Here is a 20,052-nt window from a genome sequence, read left to right on the forward strand (position 1 = left end):
ACCTAAATTTCCAAATCATTAATTAGTTTGACAATCTCTGAATTTATATGCTAAACCAGTTTTTCAAAGGATAACAGCAGAATGAGTTTGATGATGCTGAAAGAATTCGATCAGGTAAATGCCACATATATTAGGGCCAAATGACTGATTCTTAAATTATTGCACCCCTTAGTCTATGAAAGACCTGGTTTTAAAAAAGGTAAACGGCTTAGGGAAAAGAGAGGGGAACACAACAGAGGTGGGCGGAGGGAGGACTGATAACACACCGCAGTACATAAATCAAACAATAGAGAACAGGAATTCTACACAACATTTTAAAATAAAAATCTGAGTGTAAGCACTAAATTCAGAGTTGAGATTAAGATTTGACATCTAGTTCTACCATTGCCTTTAGACAATGCTTTGGAATCTGTATGAACAAAGACTTACTTCATCACCAAATTAAACAAGTTTAAAAAGAGTAACAATACAAGCAATTAAAATGAAAATGTGAACAAAAATGAATTTAATCATAATAACGATTTACTTGAAAATTCTTTAACTTACCATCAAGATAAATATCAACACCTAATTCAGCATCAACCCAAAACATAGACGCTACAGCACCTGAAAATATATAATACTGATCAAATAAAAATACTTTTTCAAACGGAGAAACATGATTCTATTCATGTTTTAATTTGCTCTAACAGAATTAGCAAGTAAACACATATACAAATATATGAGTTTCCAATCTTCTTACAGGAATTACAGTGATAGAACCTTTCACTATTTACATCCATTTCTTCTCCTTTCCCTTTCTTAAAAACAAAACAAAACAAAACCCACTCATATCAAATAAAAACCCCAAACGAAGCTTCTAACAATGCCATAATTTACCAACAAATATTATCAAATAATTTGGGCAATATGGCTGTGTGCACATAGGACTTATTTTTATTTTCTCTCTCATGAATATAGTAATCATACGGTTTACAAATAATGAATTCTCTTCTCTAAAGAAAGCAAAACAAAATAGATGATTCCAAAATCACTTGTCTAAAAACTAAAAAAAAAATTTACTTGTAAAAAAACAAAATGTAAAATTATACACTCTATGGCATTACTAATAAATCCTTACACTATTTAATATTGATATAAAATCTGGGTTTGATGAAAAATAATTTCTAAACAAGAAATTAAAACTTATTTTTGACAAATACTGGTTCAGTACCAAACCACACACCCTGATTAGTATGCCATAACATAAGAAAAAGAAAACTGACAGCAAAGAAAGAATTTGATTTTTCAAAGCATCACAAGTCCAGTTAGTGACAGGGCTGTCTAAAAGAATGAGTATTGGGGAAAAACAAGGATAACTGAACTCATTCCAATGTCTAAAACTGTCCACCTACCCTGTCGAGATGTGGACCACAAAGCATCACTCTGTGTCAACAATGAAATACCTGTCAGCTATTTACAGATTACTCATGCAAGATATAGCAAGGGCCACAAGATCTAATGGTTTCCTGATACCTATTGATTTTTTCCCAAAAACTTAATAGTTTTCCAATTTGACTGAAATAGGATTTGTGAGTAACAGGGGCTGAATCAATGTCTGTCCTTTTCACAGAAATTACTTTACCATGACAATTATTTAGCTTAGAAGTGGAGAGTGTCAGTCTCCTAAATGGGAAACAACTGAATTTTCAATAAGAATTTTCTTCACTTACTTGGCCAATAGCATGATTTTAATTAATGAGGGAGAAAAAAGTAAATAAACTGTATCATTACTACAAACAATGTCATTAAAATGTATTAATTTTTTCACTCAATAAAATTCCTAATACTGTACATAAATCATTTTATTTTTGTAATTCATTGATTTCTATTCAGATAGCTTGTAAGTCCTTTACAATGAACATTTGCCTAGTATTAAGTTGAACTGCAACAGTGTATTAGAGCTTTTATTCTAAATTAGATGTGTATCTTTGGTATAATACTACCAGGCCACACAAAAAATAACTATTTAACATTTGGATGCAGGTGTTTAGCAGGAGGAGTAGAGATGAGAGAATGAAGTTAATCAGTCGTTCTCAACACAGGGTGATTTTTCTCCCCTGGGGAACATTTGGCAATGTCTGGAGATATTTTTGGTTGTCTCAACTAGGGAATGCTAACAGCATGCAGAGGCCAGGGATGCTATGAAACATCTGAAAATGCACTAGATAGCCCCCACGACATAGTATTACCCAAGACAAAATGTCATTTGTGCAAAGGTTAAGAAATCCTGATTTAGGTTGCAGAATCTCCATTTTCAAAATCTAATAAAACAAAACAAAAATAAACAAAATAAAAATTTTAAAAGCCAAATTTTATCAGCAGCTACCAAATATACAACCTCCTGCCATAAATTTTGAAGAGTCATAGTCAAAATAAGAAACGGAAAGTTCCATGTGACTTATGATAGCTCTTTAAATCTATTCCCTTCCCTAAGAAGAAGTTATAGGAAAATAGTTCACAAAACCCTAACGCTTACCAGAAATAGCTTTCAAAATGAAAGCTATTCCTCCCTAGAAGTGAGGGAAGAATAAGCAATAATAAAAAAAAAGGTCAACAAGAAAACTTCAAGTATAAAAGTTCCTAACCACCTCCATATTTGCAGTGGGGAAAGTCACTTTCTAGGTAGGGCTCAGAGCAAAATGAAGACAGAGGTCTAAAGTTCAAGATGTCTTCTCACAAGGTATAGGATGTATATTCATGAGTAGCTGGAACAAATCTCGGAGTGGGGAGCACTTGGTATTTTAAGAGAGGAGAGCCTAAAAGTCACATTGTCCATTTGACACTCAGTCACTCCTTTTCCCTTTGCTTCCCTCCCTGCTCCCAGCAATATACAGTTTTCAAATGGGCTCAGGAGAAAAATGAGTTTAGGTAATATGAGTCAGGTATTAAAAAAGAATTCAGCAACACCATATCTAAGCCAATACAAGTTCTCTGAGGAGAGAATAATGGATTAAGAAGCTATATGAAGAAATAGTGACTGAAAACTTCCCTAACCTGGCAAAGGAAATAGACATACAAGTCCAGGAAGCATAGAAAGTCCTAAATAAGAATGAACCCAAAGAGGCCCACACCAAGACACATCATAGTTAAAATGTCAAAGGTTAAAGACAGAGAATCTTAAAAGCAGTAAGAGAAAGGCAGTCAGTTGCCTAAAAGGGAGCTCTCATAAGATTGTCAGCTGACTTCTCAGCAGAAACTTTGCAAGCCAGAAGGGATTGGCAGGAAATATTCAAAATGATGAAAGTCCAGGACCTACAACCAAGATTATACTACCCAGTAAGCCTATCATTTAACATTGAAGGAGAGATAAAGAACTTCCCAGACAAGAAAAAGCTAAGAGTTCATTACCGCCAAACCAGTAATTTCAAGAAATGTTAAAGGGACTTCTTATAAGAAAAAGAAGGGCAGGGGAGGGGAGAGAAGAACACAAATATGAATAATAAATGGCAATAACTATGTGCCTATCAATAATCACTTTAAATGTAAATGGATTAAATGCTCCAATCAAAAGACATAGGGTAGCTGAATGGATAATAAGAACACAAGACCTATACATAGACTGTTTTCAACAGACCCACTTCAGATCGAAAGACACATACAGACTGAAAGTAAAGGAATGGAAAGAGATATTTCATGCAAATGAAAACAAACAAACAAACAAAAAAGCTGGGGTAGCAATGCTTATGTCACAAAGGCTAAAATAAGAGACAAAGAAGGACATTTCATAATGATAAAGTTCTTCCACAGCAAAGGAAGCTATCAACAAAAAAAAGACAAACTACTGCGTGGGAGAAGATATTCACCAATGATACATCCAGTAACAAGTTAATAGCCAAAATTTATAAAGAACTCATGCAAATTAACAACAAAAAACTAACAGTCTGATTAAAAATGGGCAGATAATCTGATAGATATTTCTCCAAATAGGACATACAGATGGCCAATAGACATATGAAAAGTGCTCAAGGTCACTAATCATCAGAGAAATGCAAATTAAAACCACAATGAGATATCACTTCACATCATCAATAAATGAACAATTAAACGTTGGTGAGGATGTGGAGAAAAGGGAACACCCATGTACTGTTGGTGGGTTTGCAAATTGATGTAGCCACTATGGAAAACAGTATGGAAGTTCCACAAAAAAAAAAAAAAAAAAAAGAACTAACTTATGACCCAGCAATTCCACTTTTGGGTATTTATCTAAAGAAATCTAAAACACTAATTCAAAAAGATACACGCACCCCTATGTTCACTGCAGTATTATTTACAATTGCCAAGATATGAAAGCAACCTAAGTGCCCATCAATAGACTGGATAGAGAAGATGTGGTTCCATACATACAATGGAATATTACTCTTCCATAAAAAAAAAGAAACTTACCATTTATGACAACATGGATGAACCTAGGAGGTATTATGCAATAAGCCAGACATAGAAAGAAAAATAGCATATGACCTCATTTATATGTGGAACTAAAGAACAAAATAAACAAATGAACAAATCAGAAACTGACTGACAAATACAGAGAACAAAATGATGATTGCCAGATGGGAGGGGGTTTTAGGGGAGGTGGGTGAAAAAGGTAAAGAGATGAAGTTACAAAATAGTCAAGGGGATGTGAAGTACAGCAAAGGGAATAGTCAATAATATTGTAATAACTATGTATAGTGCCAGATGGGTACTAGACTAACTGGGGGATCACTTTGTAAATTATATAAATGTCTAACCACTATGCTGTACACCTGAAACTAATATATAATAATACTGATTGCCAACTTTAATTGAAAAATAAAAATTAAACAAAAGTTCTCTGAGTCTCCTACTCCTACATCAAACACAAACATGCTGAAAAAAAAAACTATGCACATGTATTAGAGCTTGAAGAAACAAAAAAGGTCAAAGGCAGGAAAGGAAAAAAGTTCAAGAAATTACAGGGCATACAAATGGCAAAGAACTTATTCTGAAAATAAACATAATCCAAAGACATTTTCAAGGGTGTCTTCATAATAAACAACTTAAAAATACAATCTTAATTAAAAACAATCTCTAAAGCAAGATGAAGCAGAGTAATATGAAAAGTGATTTGTAGTGCTAAAGAAATAAACTTAGGGCCAATATACCATTACTGAACCAATTAATTCATTTAAAACATCAAGGAACAAAAAAAAAATCAAGGAACAGAACAGATGTTGGTGAAAACAGAATTGCTAACAAAAAGGAAGGTTTGAAATAATTACAGTAAATGCAGAGGCAAAAGACAAATTAAAACAATGAAAAAGTAATAGATATGGAGAACAAAAGAAAATAGAATAGATGGAAAATTAGTGTCATAGAGGACCCTATAATTTGACAGAAAAACTCTTCATAGGAAAATGTCCCTAAACGAAGAACTAAATCTACAGATTAAAGAGTATATTGTAATCCAGGAAAAAATGATTATGAATGACACCGAGATGTATCCTGGTTATATTTCTTAAATAATTCAAGCATTTTAGATGAAAAAGCAAGTCACTTTCAAGGAAATCAGACATTTCTACAATATAATAATGACCCAATATAATAAAACAATAATAAAATAATGACTACAAAGTTCTAACGAAAGTGTTTCCTAAGGATATTACCTCCAGTCAAGTTGTTTTCAAGAATGAAAATAGGCACCCATTCTCAAACAATAAAGGAAACAGCAGCACTGAAACTCAAAATATACAAAAGACAAGTATTCTCAAGCAATGAAGTATCCAAAATACAGGGAATACAGCACCTCTATCTTGAAAAGATTACCTGACCATGACATTCAGTCATTCAAGAGACTGATCAACTAAGGAATCAGAGAAGCCACAACACTGGTAATGAGAACTAAAACCGTTTAAATACAGAACTAAACAAAGTAGGACAAAATGTAAATGTTAGAAACCTTGACAACATAGCACAGAATGCCATTAACCAAAACCAGGAGATGGGAGAAAATTGAAGTGTTAATTCTCTCATCATTTATGCCAGAGAGTCAATGAATAATACTCTGAAAACAGAAATGTGTAGTTTTAAAAACAACTTGTCCAATTTATTTATGCTTTTTATCTTTCTTTTCTTAACTCATATCTCTTGCAATGAAGTATTTATCCGATATTTAGCAATTCCTTCACTTCTTTTAAGTTCTTTTAAATTCAAATAAAACTAGATTAATAATTATTCAGAATAGCACAAAGAATATGATCCTAGTTTTATAAAATTATTGCTGTATATTTATACAGCTTTCAGAAGTGCTTAGAGGGCGTCCCAGACCTAGGCATATATAAGAATTACCTGGAGGGCTTATTGAAACAGCTTGCTGGGCCCTACCCTTAGAAATACTGATTCAGTAGATCTGGGATGGGGCTCAAGAATCTTCATTTTGCACAAGCTCACGACTAAGGCAAATGCTGTCATTCAATATACCACACAAGTAACAATGGCACACTGAAATCCCCGGAATGAAATTTACCTACTTGTATTTCAATGGTACTGAGATAGAGGGTTTGTTTTTTTTTAAACTTCCTCCTCAAAACTTGGTAATTAAGTTTAAATTTTGGTAAATGGATTGTTTCATTTTTACTCAAACAATAAAAATCATCAAAGAAAGTTAGAAACAAAAAACATTAACCCATTTACATCTATGATTTGTATAAAAGCTTTCTCTGAGATCTTTAACTTCTCTTTTTATCTCTGAAAAACTAAACCATGTTTTATTAAACTCACTTACTCTCAGAGTTACAAGAGTGTTTCTCTATAAAGTGGTTAGAGTGAAAGAAACTGATATTTGCTATTTCAAAAAAGCATATATTTTCCCATTTTGCCAGATTTAAATTAATATTTAACAGCAATATAGTAGTTCAAGTCTTATCATCAGTCTGACCTATTGGAAATGTATGAAAAATCCATGCCTACTATAAGGACCAAAATAGTACAACTTAGTTCAATTAGTATTTGAAAACATGGAGACAATGTTGTTATGTGATACTTCGAAGTATAATAACTACTGATGACATCTGAACCTTCAGTATAATACAATATTTCTTTTAAACAATTATGACCCTTTTAACAAATTATTCCCAAATATTACTTTAATATAGTTTCATGGCCTAATGCCATAGACCCAGATAAAAAAAAAAAAGGTATGAGTAAGACATACCTTTTACAAAACAAACACTAAATGTTCTGCAAACTAGGAATGAAAATGCTAGCTAAAAGTCATTTGGGTAAGAAGGAAACAGAAGCCCATTGTTAGTAACAGGTCAACTTTGTGTTTCAACAGGGAAACTTAGATGTAATTCCATTCAGAGGTAAAAATTTCATTCAACACCAGGAAAAATGCCCAGTAGGCTTGATTTAACTCTACCCTATGACAATATTTACAAAAACATAAAAATTATTTTCAGTTTAGTAGTAGAAAAACAAAATGCTTACAGTTAAAGAGAATAAATATTGCTGGGATTAGAATACAAATGCCCTTAAATATCTTTAAATAACAATCTAAGAAAACTGGATTAGAAAGCAATCAGAAATAAGGTCTCTATAGAATACAATCAACCAAATATATACCTAGAAGTAGAATGTCTTATTTTTTCCTCAATTTCCATATTTTTAACAACTTTTGTTACTACCAATAGCCTTACATCACTAAAATTTCGAATTCTATTATCACGTTAAAAATACCAACTACTTTGATCATGACTCATCTGCCAAAGAAACATAACGACCAATATTTTTTCCTATTTTAAATAAAAATTTTTTTTTATCTAAAAATTTAATACTCATTTTAGATATTCCTTTAGTACATTTATTCAAAAATATTTAAGAACTATATTCTGGTTATTAATAACATCATTTCTTACCAGGGTCTGCTAACCCAGTGGTCTCTAACAGTATGTAATCAAATTTCCCCTTCTTCTGCATCAAATTCTCAATAGCTCTAAGGCCATTGTCCCTGGAGAATACCAAAACATAATATACAGTTGATTGCCTGAATATTTTAAAGTGGTCATTATAATCATTTAAAGATATAGTCAGCAATCTGAGATAAAAATATCTTTAGGCATCTGAAAATTTAACTCACTCTCAAACTTCTAACAAAATTTCCATCCAATATTCACAAATGAGGGAAAAAAATTAATGCATATACACTGATAGGTAAAAAGAACTCAGATACATGATGAGTTAATACATTAATTTTATTAAAATTAGAAGCAGAGGAAATTTTAGTATATCTGACTAAAGTCAGAATCTGTTATTTTTATAGCTTTATGAAAGAAAAAAATCAACATCCAAATAATGATAAAATTTATGAATTATAGTAGTTTAATATAACAACTAAAGGGTTACTATCATTAAATACCTTTTAATTCTGTTCTGAATTAGAGTACCAGGCTTTAATTTCTATTTCTTCTTATAATATCAAAAGTGCGAGAAAATAATTAATGAATTGCATTTTGGTTGTTCAAGAAAATGTTATGATTTTAGCTGTTAATACATTTCAAAATCAAACAACTAAGATGGTAAATGATGTAGAAGAAATTTAATTTATTAGAACATACAAAATCCACAGTACAGGTGTTAATTTTCCTAACTCACTAAACAAATATTTGAGAGACTACTATATGTCAGATTCTTTTCTAAGATCTGTGGTATATTAGTGAATAAAACAGACACTATCCTTGGAAACAATATAACTTATGGAATATAATGTGAAGATTTTCTCTTTTATAATGTTCATTTATTTTTGTTTTTAGAGGTTGAATACTTAGAACTAAGACCAATGACTTACTAAACTCAGAATCGTTCTTCACACATAAGACTTTCATGCACCATGGAGATTTAATAAACCTTGACATCAAAAACAATAAAAAACTCAAAAAAAAAAAAAAAAAGCCAAAGCATTAGAACACATAAAAAAATACAGCAAGAAACACATCCTAATAAGTCTACTTTCTACTCGAAAATACAACAAAATACTACACTGTTAAATTACACAAGAAAATAGAAGCTGGAAATATAATCAGTATACATTTATAGTAAACCAACAAGTGCACAGCAAACACATTCCTCACTTTACTGAACAGCAGAGGCAACCGTTTCTAAGTTCCAGCCATTCTTCGTAGAGCTCTCCACCTTGGCTCACAGCTAAGGATTTCTCCACAGCACTTCCTGGAATAAGTAACATTTAGATTATGAACATTTAGAACATTCAGATTATGTTCACTAGCCAACCAAAAAAAGTATAAGGGTACTCAATAATAAAGATTTCAAAGCAGAAAATACATTTTATAATTTTTATTCTTTCATTCTATTCATGCAGCCTCAATATTTTAAACTATACTACTCTAGATTATTTTAGCTTTTCTTTCTTTTAGAGGATTTAAGCCCCTAAAAATCCAAAATTAATGAATCACACCTAATTCCTCTTTAGGTCTCTTCCTTGTCCACTGCCTAATTTCCTAATAACGTAGCTATTCCAAAGGCATTCTTTCTTGTCCATGGCCAACTTTCTAGAGAGACTAGTGTTTTATATATTACTTTTTATATGCCCTTTGACCTCTTAAGGGCCTTATCTCTATTTTCTTTTCATTCTTCCGCTAAATTATTTTCGTTTCTTTTAGACAGACTACTCACTTTTCCCACTAATAGTAAAAACCTTAGTTCATTTGAGGAAGTTTGCTTGGCCAATGTGCTCATTTTAAAAAAATGAAATTTTAGTCAAATACACGTTTCCTAGCAATGCTCACTTCAGAAAAAAATAAAGTATATCTGATAATCTGCTTTGCTTGTTATCATATAAGAATGATTTAAAATATCTTATTTTCTCTCCAATAAATATATCAAAGCCAAGGAAGATTTCTAAATGTCCAGTAAAGCAAATGGGGGAAAAAAAAAAGAGTAATTTTTCACTTACATATTTTTTGTTTATATTTCAGTTAGGCAATGACAAAGAACTCTGAAAGGGGCTGCTACAGAATTCAGGGTGTAGAAAACATTAATAAAATGTGAAGGACAGTACTGTGAATGCTATAAAGGACAAAACTGTGAAAATGATCCAGAAAGAATGAAGAAAAATAGTAAGAAATAATAAATGTAATCAGTGTCCAAAAGATCAGTTAATAAGAAGCTAGAATATAAGATTGTGAGTAAAAAAATTTAGGATTTTTATTGTAACTAACAGGACTTTTTCTTTAGTTTACTGAAACCAAAAATCACATTTAACTAATAGGCCTCTACCATCCTGTTCATAATTTACAACTGAAAATATCTTAAGAAATATTCTAACAGAAGTTACATTTTTTGGCTAAAAGTGAGTTTTTATTAAAATTTGCACATGAGAAGAAAAATTTATAAAAAGTAATCAAAGAACTGTGCCTAACACTATTGTATAGACTTTTTTCAACTACAGTTCAATATTAAAGATAAAAAATTGGAATGTTAAATGTATTTTCACAGGTAATTGAAGTTTGAGGATGGAAACTATACCTTCAACTTATTTTTAAAATCTTCAGGTTAAATGCTTTGCAGATAAGAAACATTCAAGAAAGTAAACTTATAATAATTGAAGCATTTTCAAATTTTTTAAAAATTGCCATCAAACAATACAGTTATTACAAAAGCACCATTCTAGTTTCTGAAAGAACTTTCTTTCATATCAAATATCATAGATTTTTACTTCTGGAATTATTTATTTCATGTAAAAATTTAACTTAATTCCATTAGTATGAATTCCAAAGTTATACAAAATAAAATTTTATAGAGACTATCTAATTTCAGTATTCAAAATCTGTACAAAGTAAAGCTTAACAGAAATTAATCTAATTTTCCAAAACTATCCACATTAATGTACTCACATTAAAATGCCTTGCATTTACAGTTTTGAATATGAAATATCAAGTCATGAGTAAAATAAACTGTCTTATAAATCTTTGAGCATGGCATTTATTGAACTCTACTCACCTTCCCCAAATTCATTTAAAATAACTGCTACTCTTTTACTATGTTGCTCTGTCAAAATATAGTTCAGAAGTGTTGTCTTCCCAGCACCTATTAAATATATTTGTTTTAAATAACAAAGTTCAAAGATTAATTTTAAAGACACAAAAAAGATATAAAGAGTCACAATGTTTTTAAAAATTTACATGCTACTTTTTAAATATTATTTAACTAAGATTATTCTAGAGGAAGATTAAAGTTCTTTATGAAAAGTATTAGAAATGTTTTGTTGACATAACATTTTATATTTACAAATACTCCTACAATTTAGATCACACAGCTTTCTTCGACCTCATGACAAAAATAACATGCCTTCTATATAATTTAACACAATATAAGAGCATCTAAATTTTCTAATAAGAGATTATTGAAGTAATGGCTTCCAAAGAATAAAATACTCATGTAGTTCATAACATATAAAATATTTAAATCCCTTTGCATGATGACAATATTTCTAAACCAAGAATATATTGTTTAATTCCTTAAAATTTACATATAGAAAGATCTTTTATTTTAACGCTCATCATTAACCAGGCACAAATTCGAACTGACTATATGGCTACTTTTAATATGCTTAAAGCAATCTATAAAATTGATTTTATATACATGTATCATACACACACACACACACACACATACACAAAATAAAGAATGGATGTAGGAAATGATAACAAAAGACAGAATATTCAGTATTTGGAAAGAAACATAAAGCTACACTAACTTTATCCAGTAGGTGGCATATAAAACCTAATATGTTCAGCTGAAGTAGCAGATGATCTGTCTTATGAACCAAAGACAACAAAGTTCACAGAGTAAAACAACAACCTTAACTTGATAGTAGTGTAGTTCAATTGTATAAATATATCAGTGGACATTTGGGTTGTTTCTGGTGTTTTGCTAATACAAACAGTGCTGCTAAAAACTATTACATGTAAGCTTACACATATCTTCTGAAGTATATTTATAAGATTTCTAGGGTATAACCAAGAGGGATTTACTGAGTATTAGAGTATTAATATCTTCAACATTTTTAGGTCATATTCCTTCAAAAATTGTTGAGAGGATGAAAGGCTTGTGTTTAGAATGCTTTGGGATGCTCAATATCACTAAAGTGTAAAGTATAGAATGGAAGGGACAGAACTTCAGGAGGCAGGGCAATGAGGAAATTCTTAAAATCAGTCCAAGTGTGAGACAGTGGACCTGAACGTGAGTGCTTTACCAGGTAGTATCAGTTAAAAAGATGTGGATGTAAGAGACCTTCTGATAAAATTACTAGGGCTTAATAATTAACCAAATTATGAAGCAAAAGACTTTAAGACATAGTTCATTCAAAATCTACTACAGACCAGATTTTATGCTGGGCCCTGGTGAAAAGTGCACAAGACAGAGATAAATTGTCTCGACCTTCATGAAGCTTGGAAACATTAAGGAGTGGGATACAGAGTAAAATTCAGATCAATAAAGAGACAATTATGTCACAAGATGACACGTTTAATAGATGTACAGATGTTACAGAGCACCTAAGAGAGACATCTAGCCAAAGGAGTAAGAGTAAGAAGAAAAGTATACCAGGGGCTAAAATACTTGGCACCTTTTAGAAGTAAAAGTAGTTCAATGTGGATGGGCCACAGTTTTACAGGCTGGAGAGGTTGTCAGGAGCCAGGTCATACAGAACTTTGTAATTCATGTTAGGAATTTGAACTTTAACCCAAATGAAAACCACTGAAGGGTATGACACAATAAGATTAACATTTATAAAGATCATTAAGGCTAAAATACAGAAAATATATTAAAGCATGACTCAAGACTAGTTAAGAAGCTTTTAGAGCAGCAGCCCCAACCTTTTTGGCACCAGGGACCGGTGCTCCTATGAGAATCTAATGCCTGATGATCTGAGGTGGAGCTGAGGCAGTGATGCTAGCACTAGGGAGCGGCTGTAAATACAAATGAAACTTCACTTGCTTGTCTGCCACTCATCTCCTGCTGTGTGGCCAAGTTCCTAAGAGGCCAAGAACCAGTAACTGCCCGTAGCCCAGGGGTTGGGGACCTCTGTTTTAGATCAGAAGCAGAAGGATTTGAGGGGATGGTAACATAAAGTTCTCGACATGTTAAGTTTGAAATGTGTGTGGGACATCAAAATAGAAACCATATGGATGTGAAGTTAAAAGGATGGAATGAGCCGGGGGGAAAAAATTAAAAAGGAGAAGCCAGAGAAGTAGATGGAACCATCAGAAGAAAAGTGTGATGGAACCTGACGGAACGTTTCAAGAAAGAGAAAATGGTCAAGAGTAAGCAGTGAAACTATTCCTAGATTCAGCAACAAGGTTGCTGGCATGAGTTTCTACTCCTAGGCTTCATACTATTATCTCCAATGTTCTACTGACCTACCAATGAGCAAAAGTGGAAGGCCAGAGTGGGACGTCTAAACTATATACTGTTTCAGACAAGAAATCTGCTCAACTTCTCAGAAGAATAGCATCTGAATAACAGTGGAAGGGGTGGCTCCATAGTGTAGTGGTTAGCACGTCTGCTTTACATGCAGGTCCTGGGTTGGCGCCCCAGGTGGAGCCGCGGACCATACCCTGGGAGGGGCGCACGGGTGCGAGCCTGTAGGAGGGGATGCCCAGCCTTCAGAGATCCAGTTCTTAAAAAGGGAGACGGCAACATCCCAACATCCGGCAACATCCCAACATCCGTAGGTCAAGGGTGGAAGTGGGGGTGGGAAGAATTACAAGGGAAAAAAAAATGAACAACAGTGGAAAAATGCCAAAAGTAAATTCCTTTATAAAATTAGTCCTGAGTAAAAATGGGAATAAACTTACAGCTCACAAAATAAAAAAGGAAAATACCAGTGGTTTAACTCTTATTTTCATGTAAAAGGCCTACAAGAGCACCATGTTTGTACTTGTCACTAGCATCATCTAGGAATGGTATTTTTTTCCCCCAAATTGTTTCATTTTTCTTAGATTTCTTAACTTTTCCCACACTTTTGATATGGTCATGTATTTATTCTAGCCCTTCTATTTAACTAACGTTTTAAAATAATAGTTCTCAAACTTTACCAATAAAGTACCTCTTGTGTAAGCACATTAACTGTCCTTAGAAAACTGTAGCATGTTTACAAACCTATGAAGGAATTCAAGTGTCCCTGTGCACTACTGAACAACCTCACTTTGAGAAATACAGTCTTGGAGGGCAGAGATTTTATTCTCACTTTCTCCTACAGGGCTTTACAAACCGATCTGAAAAAAAAAAAAAAAATGTTCGCGATGGAGTACTTTCCACGAATGGCTGGAAGAGATTGGCTCGCAGCGAAGGGGAATCTACTGAGGATTGCCCCTCCATGCATCAGGCATTTTAAAGACAGACACCCTTTTAATGCTAACAGACTAACAAGGTAGGTACTTCCGGCCCCACTTGGCAGATGAAAAAACAAACTCAGACAGGTGACTGATATTATTTACATTTTCAAGTGAGGTAGATAAACTTCAGGTTAAGATAACTTGTTAAAGGTCACAGGGGGCGGGTCCGAACTCCAGACGGCAAAACCAGTACTAGTTTCAAAATATGAGATTAACTTTCAATCTCACTTGATAAACGTGAATCTAACGCAGAAGGGTCTGGGCATCTCTACCCCCAAGATAAGAAGCAACCCATATGGGGATCAAGGGACCCAGCCTCTAGCTCAGAGACCTTTGCTGTCGGTCAGAAAGCCCCATACCTAAGAAGAGGCACAGTCGCCCCCAAAATTCCAGGATATCAGCGTTCACAGCATTTTCTGACCGGGATGATTAGTTACCTAAATAACCAGTGATAATTGTGACTGGGATCTTAGCGCCGGGGCCAGACTTTTCCTCCTCCTCTCTTTGTTTCGTCTCAATGGGGACCAATTCAGGACAATCCTCTTCCGCCTGCTCCTCTTCTTCATTCACAGCGCCAACAGCCTGTAACATCCCGGCCAACAGCACAGCAAACCTCCCCCTCAGCTCCGGAGCTGGGTCCCAGGCGCCGGACAGTGGCTGAGCACGCCGAGCACGCCACGCCAGACGCGTGCGTTTACGTCATCACGCCGCGACGCGTGGCTCCTCCCGATCCCTCCCCGATTACCTGGGCTCTGTCGGAGGACCGCCTTGTCTTTTAGACACGCCCCCAAGGGACTGGACACGCCCTGGAGCGGGTTCTCTGAACCTGAGCGCGGCAGGGAGTTGTCAGGACTCATTGACCAGCCCTGCTTTGACTCTGTCACTCTAAGCGCCTGCAGCCTTAAATGGCCAATGGATGATGGTAGGTAGGGCTGAGGCCAGGAATGAGTAACCTGGTTTAAAGAGTTCCCAAAGGGCAAAGACTTTACCAACTTGTCATTTTTTAGTATCATTATTTTTTTTTAAATTCATGGGGGTGGGAAATAGGCTATAACAATAAAATATTAATTATAATTGTTCTACCTGAAGAAATAACCAGCGAAACCTTTCTCTTTTTTTGTAATTATATATTTTAAATGTATATCCAAATTTTTACAATGTACATGCATTACTTTCATTTATTGTTCTTTGTCATTTTTTGTTTGGACCTTAGGTAAGCTGAGTTAATTTATTATATTCTTTGGTTCGTGATACTCTCTCATCATTAATCCATGATAATTCTCCTTTGTACTTATATGTTTATAATTAACTCTCTTACCTTCACCCTTAACCTAAAAACATTACCAATAAATTACATATATCTATGTGCCCCTTTTCTATTCCAACCATTTGCCTCTCCCCTAAGATAGTAATCACTATCATGAATTGATTATGGGTGATTGCTCATTCCCTCTTTTCTTTTTAGTTTTATCATGTATATATGTACTTAGACAATATGCTGTTTAGTTTTGCTTGTCTTTGAACTTCATAAAAAGAGTATCATACGAAATATGTACTCTGGGGTTAGCTATACTTTTCAACTTCATCGTTGTATTATACTCTACAGTTCTATGTGACTATACAGCAATTTATCCATTTCAGGTCAATTGTTTTCAGATTTTGCTCTTATGAACAGCACTCAGTGATCCTTCAGCACTGTATTACTGCCTGAACAGAAACTGTTAGGGCCCTGACCACCTTCTCTTACATATTTTATTCTTCTGGCACATTCTTGCAGATTCCTTTACATGGCTCTGGCTGAATGCTATTAACATCACTTATCTCTCACCAAGAGAAACCTGTGCCCTACAAGGCCGACTCAGGCATAGTGACTGAGTATTGCTGTAATAGTATGTAGCTTCAATCAGGGCAAAAAGTTTTACCCAGTGGTCAAAAGTTAAAGCTCCCCAAATATTCATCACCTGATGAATGGATAAACAAAATGTGGTATATTCGTACAATAGAAAATTATCTCACAGTCAACAAATGCTGATAACCTGCTATAAGATGAATTAAACTTGAAAGCATTATGCTGAGTGAAAGGCTTTCACAAAATACCATATATTGCATGATTCCATAAAGCTGTCCAGAATAGGCAAATCTACAGAAACAGAAAATAAATTAGTTATTACCAGGGACTGAGGGACTGAGAGGAGTTACTGCTAATGGATACATTTTTGGGAGGATGAATATGTTCTAAAATTGATTGTGGTGATGGTAATATAACTCTGAATATACTAAAAACTACTGAAATGTACAGCTTAAATAAGTGTATTATATGGAATATGAATTTTATCCCAATAAAGCTGCTATTAAAAAAGTTAAAGGCTCCTTTGTGCATCAAAATGTGGTGGTGCCAGTGTGAATTGGCAGAGAAGCACTGCTTTCAGTTCCTGCCTCCAGAAATCTTAAGTTCTGGCTTTCTGAACAGAGTTGAATAGAACCCATTTGTGCTAATTCCCTAATTGAGCCATCCTTAAGTACAAGTATGAAGATTACAGCTTAATAAAAATGTTCCTTTGGTCTGTTTCCATAATACTTTTCATCAAGATATCTATCTATGAATTTTGTGGAGTTCTGCCATTTTCTTTTCTAACTAGTAATTGGACAGAATTTAGCAAGCATATGTCTGAAGAGGCAAAAGTTTTGACTTATTCAGATATATGGCTTACAGTATCAACTCTCCCTACACATCTGAGTATGACTGTTTTTACTTCTATCTTAATACAGGACATACCAATTTTATCCATTCTATTTTGAGTGAGACTTTGTTTTTGTTATTTCACCCAAAATTCCTTTTAAAATGACTTTTAAAATTCCCTAAGTATAATAGTGTAGAATGTATTAGAGTTTCTAATATAACTTTAACATTCCCTCAAGTTTTGCAATTTTGTTTAGTCTCAGTCGCTTTATGGTAAAACATCAACAACAATAATAACGTGTGGATCCCTTACCATCTGATAGGCATTGTGTTAAGCACATGAAATGCATTATCTCATTTAACACTGCAAGATAAATATTTGTATGCCCATTTTATAGATAAGGAAACTAACTGAGGCTTAGAAAAGTTAAATATCCTGCTCGAGGTCATACAATTAGTAAATGGTAGCAATCCAAGTGATTGGTGATCAATCCAAGTCTGCTTGACATTAAATTTCATGCTCTTCTAAACCAGGGATCTATAAACTTTTTCTGTAAAGAGCCAGGTAATAAATATTGTAGACTTTACAAGTCAATAGAGAAAGTTGAGGTTATCATGTAGGTACTTATATAATAAGAGAGAAAACAAATTTCCAAAAACTTTGAAATTTGAACTTCAAATAATTTCATATGTCATGAAATATTTTAAAATGTTTTCAACCTATTGAAATGTAAAAAGATGTAAAAATTATTCTTAGATTGCAGGCTGTACAGAAAGAGTCAGCGATCCATAGTTTGCCAACTACTTATCTAAGCTGATGTGTACTATCTTGTAAGCTGAATTAAATGAAATTTTTGCAAAAATAGGTCATCTTTGCTATTTTAAACTTAGTTTGTAAATCATTCACCATTGCAACAACATTCTGACCTTAAAGGATTAGGTACAAGAGTTACGTTGGTACTAAGAATTCAGAGGAAGTTCTGAAACTCAGAAGCTTAAACAATTTCTCCAAGGGCACTGATACCCGCCCTTGGAGAGACCTGATTTAGGCAGCATTTGAGTTATTGCACTGTGGTAGGAGCCCTCCTGTGTTGGAACAAAGCAGAACAGAGAAGCTCTCAAGCTGTCTGGGTTCCTGTAGCTCAGCTTCCTGGCAATAACCCTGCCATATATTCTTTAGTACAATTCCCTGCTCTTCCCTTTTGTCTCATTTTCTTCCTTTGAATAGTTATTATAATTACCACGAGAAAAAAATGTAGATTATAACTTTATCCAAATCAGAAGAGAGCTAATAATGCCAACTTGGTTTTGTTTGTTTCTCTTAATTTTGCAACTTTCTGCAAAAGGAAAGAACATGCTAGTGGCCAGCAATAGCTATTGATTTAGAGGAAAGGAAACTGAGAGTTTCAAAATTAACTCAGTTCCTCTTATCTAGCTATGATTGACAAATAAATAAACAAAAGATTTCTTAAATGCTTGACACATTGGTTTATTTGCTATTTTTATTACATGCACATGAACTTAGTGGGAGCATCTCTGAAAGGTCAGAGGCCAAGGACTTTTACTCTGGCAACCTCTTTAGTTAAGATAGAATATCAATATTCAAGTATCATAGAGTACTCTGTTAAGATATAAAATTGTAAGGACGTGAAATTATATTTTTTCCTCAGAATATTGCAGAAGGCTGGCAGGTGAAAGATGTAAATTTCAATGCTTTTAGAGAATGTGACTTTCATTTCAAAGGCTGTCAGTAATATTATTTGAATTCATTACCTTAGGCTGGTAAACCATACTAAGGCTTAGCTCACAGTCCAGTCCTTATAAATGTATACCACGAAATAAAATTTTTTAAAAAAGAAAACACTATTGAAAGCCTGAAGGCTGGCCAAATGGAGTGGTGCACTATTCTCTCTAAAATATACTATCAGGCAAGGAGTAGGTATTAAGCAAAGATAAAAAAAATGTGCAATGATTTATGTCATAATAGTTTAGGAGATAGACTAAATAATATCTTCTACTATCAATAGAAATTTAAAAGTGACATTTGTGGCTTTAAGTTTCACTTTCTAACTTTTATAGTTTTAGAGAAGTATATGCCAAAATCCACAGGCACCTGATCATGATTTCTTAATGTAAATTAAAGGCACATAAACAAAAATGAAATATTATTCTTTCTTCCAAATCTTCTCAAAGAGTGTTTAGTTGCACTTATCTGAAACATCCTGCTGTCAGCAAAGCCAGATCTTCCTAGTTTCAAGGTTAGGGTCTTTTGAGTCCCATAGTTCTGTCTCTCAATTAGGCACCACAATTTCACTTACGGAGAAAGATTTAAGAACTTTCTTTAGATTGGTTTACTTTCCTTCCTCTTTTTATTTTAATGTTGTTTCTACCCTTGAGTCTCAGGGTAGGCTGCTCCAAATACATGGCTGCAGATACATTCAAGCCACCTAGCCACTTCCGGATCTCCATCTTAACTACATAATCTTTCTTTAGTGAACTTCCTTAACATCAACATCCTTCAGTATACTTACTTCTTCTACAAATTACCTTTACATTATTTTTGCAGTCATTCCAAACTTACATGTATAATAATTTGAAATTTCCTGCATTAGATGCTATATTACTCATCCTCCCCTTTCACAATAGCTGAACTCCTGCTTTTTAGCTAGGTACACAGCCTCCAGAATAAAGACTATGCTAGACTTCCCAGTCCACCTTGCAGCTAGGTATGGCTATGTAGAGATGTTCTGGCTGATGGAATGTATGCAGAGTGTCATGCGGCAGTTTCCTGAAATCTACCTTCCTTCTTTCCTTCCCTCATCTTGCTGCCTGGGATGCAGGAATGATGATGGCTAGAGCACTTCTTGGTTACAGAGAATGGGAGCCAAAGCTAGAGGTGGGGGAGCAGGGACCTGGAAGCAGCCTGCAGGCTTAAGACTGCATGGAGAAGAGCTGCAA

The 20,052-nt window shown here is 33.9% G+C and overlaps 1 protein-coding gene and 1 long non-coding RNA gene across 2 annotated transcripts; both read right to left on the reverse strand.

The window, feature by feature from the left end:
- Positions 1–563: 563 nt before the first annotated feature.
- Positions 564–9,122, reverse strand: LOC111731213. The gene is made up of 3 exons (XR_002776993.1): positions 8,846–9,122; positions 7,917–8,008; positions 564–606 (listed from the first exon to the last, which is right to left on the reverse strand). It is a non-coding gene; the product is annotated as an uncharacterized LOC111731213 (long non-coding RNA).
- Positions 9,123–9,124: 2 nt separating this feature from the next.
- On the reverse strand, positions 9,125–15,096 carry LOC111731211 (COBW domain-containing protein 1-like). Its single transcript, XM_023522679.1, has 3 exons — positions 14,852–15,096; positions 11,017–11,103; positions 9,125–9,225 (listed from the first exon to the last, which is right to left on the reverse strand). Exons 1-3 carry the CDS (start codon positions 15,003–15,005, stop codon positions 9,125–9,127), a joined length of 342 nt encoding a protein of 113 aa, XP_023378447.1. The 5' UTR covers positions 15,006–15,096.
- Positions 15,097–20,052: the final 4,956 nt, after the last annotated feature.

Source organism: Pteropus vampyrus, unplaced genomic scaffold (genome assembly GCF_000151845.1).
Source record: "Pteropus vampyrus isolate Shadow unplaced genomic scaffold, Pvam_2.0 Scaffold354, whole genome shotgun sequence".
Taxonomy (NCBI): Eukaryota; Metazoa; Chordata; class Mammalia; order Chiroptera; family Pteropodidae; genus Pteropus; species Pteropus vampyrus.

Coding starts and splice junctions, on each gene's coding strand:
- LOC111731211 (XM_023522679.1), bottom strand. CDS start 15,005: ATGTTACAGGCTGTTGGCGCTGTGAATGAAGAAGAGGAGCAGGCGGAA. Junction 11,104..14,851: donor AATTATCACTGGTTATTTAG/GTAACTAATCAT, acceptor TATATTTAATAG/GTGCTGGGAAGACAACACTT. Junction 9,226..11,016: donor TTTAAATGAATTTGGGGAAG/GTGAGTAGAGTT, acceptor TACTTATTCCAG/GAAGTGCTGTGGAGAAATCC.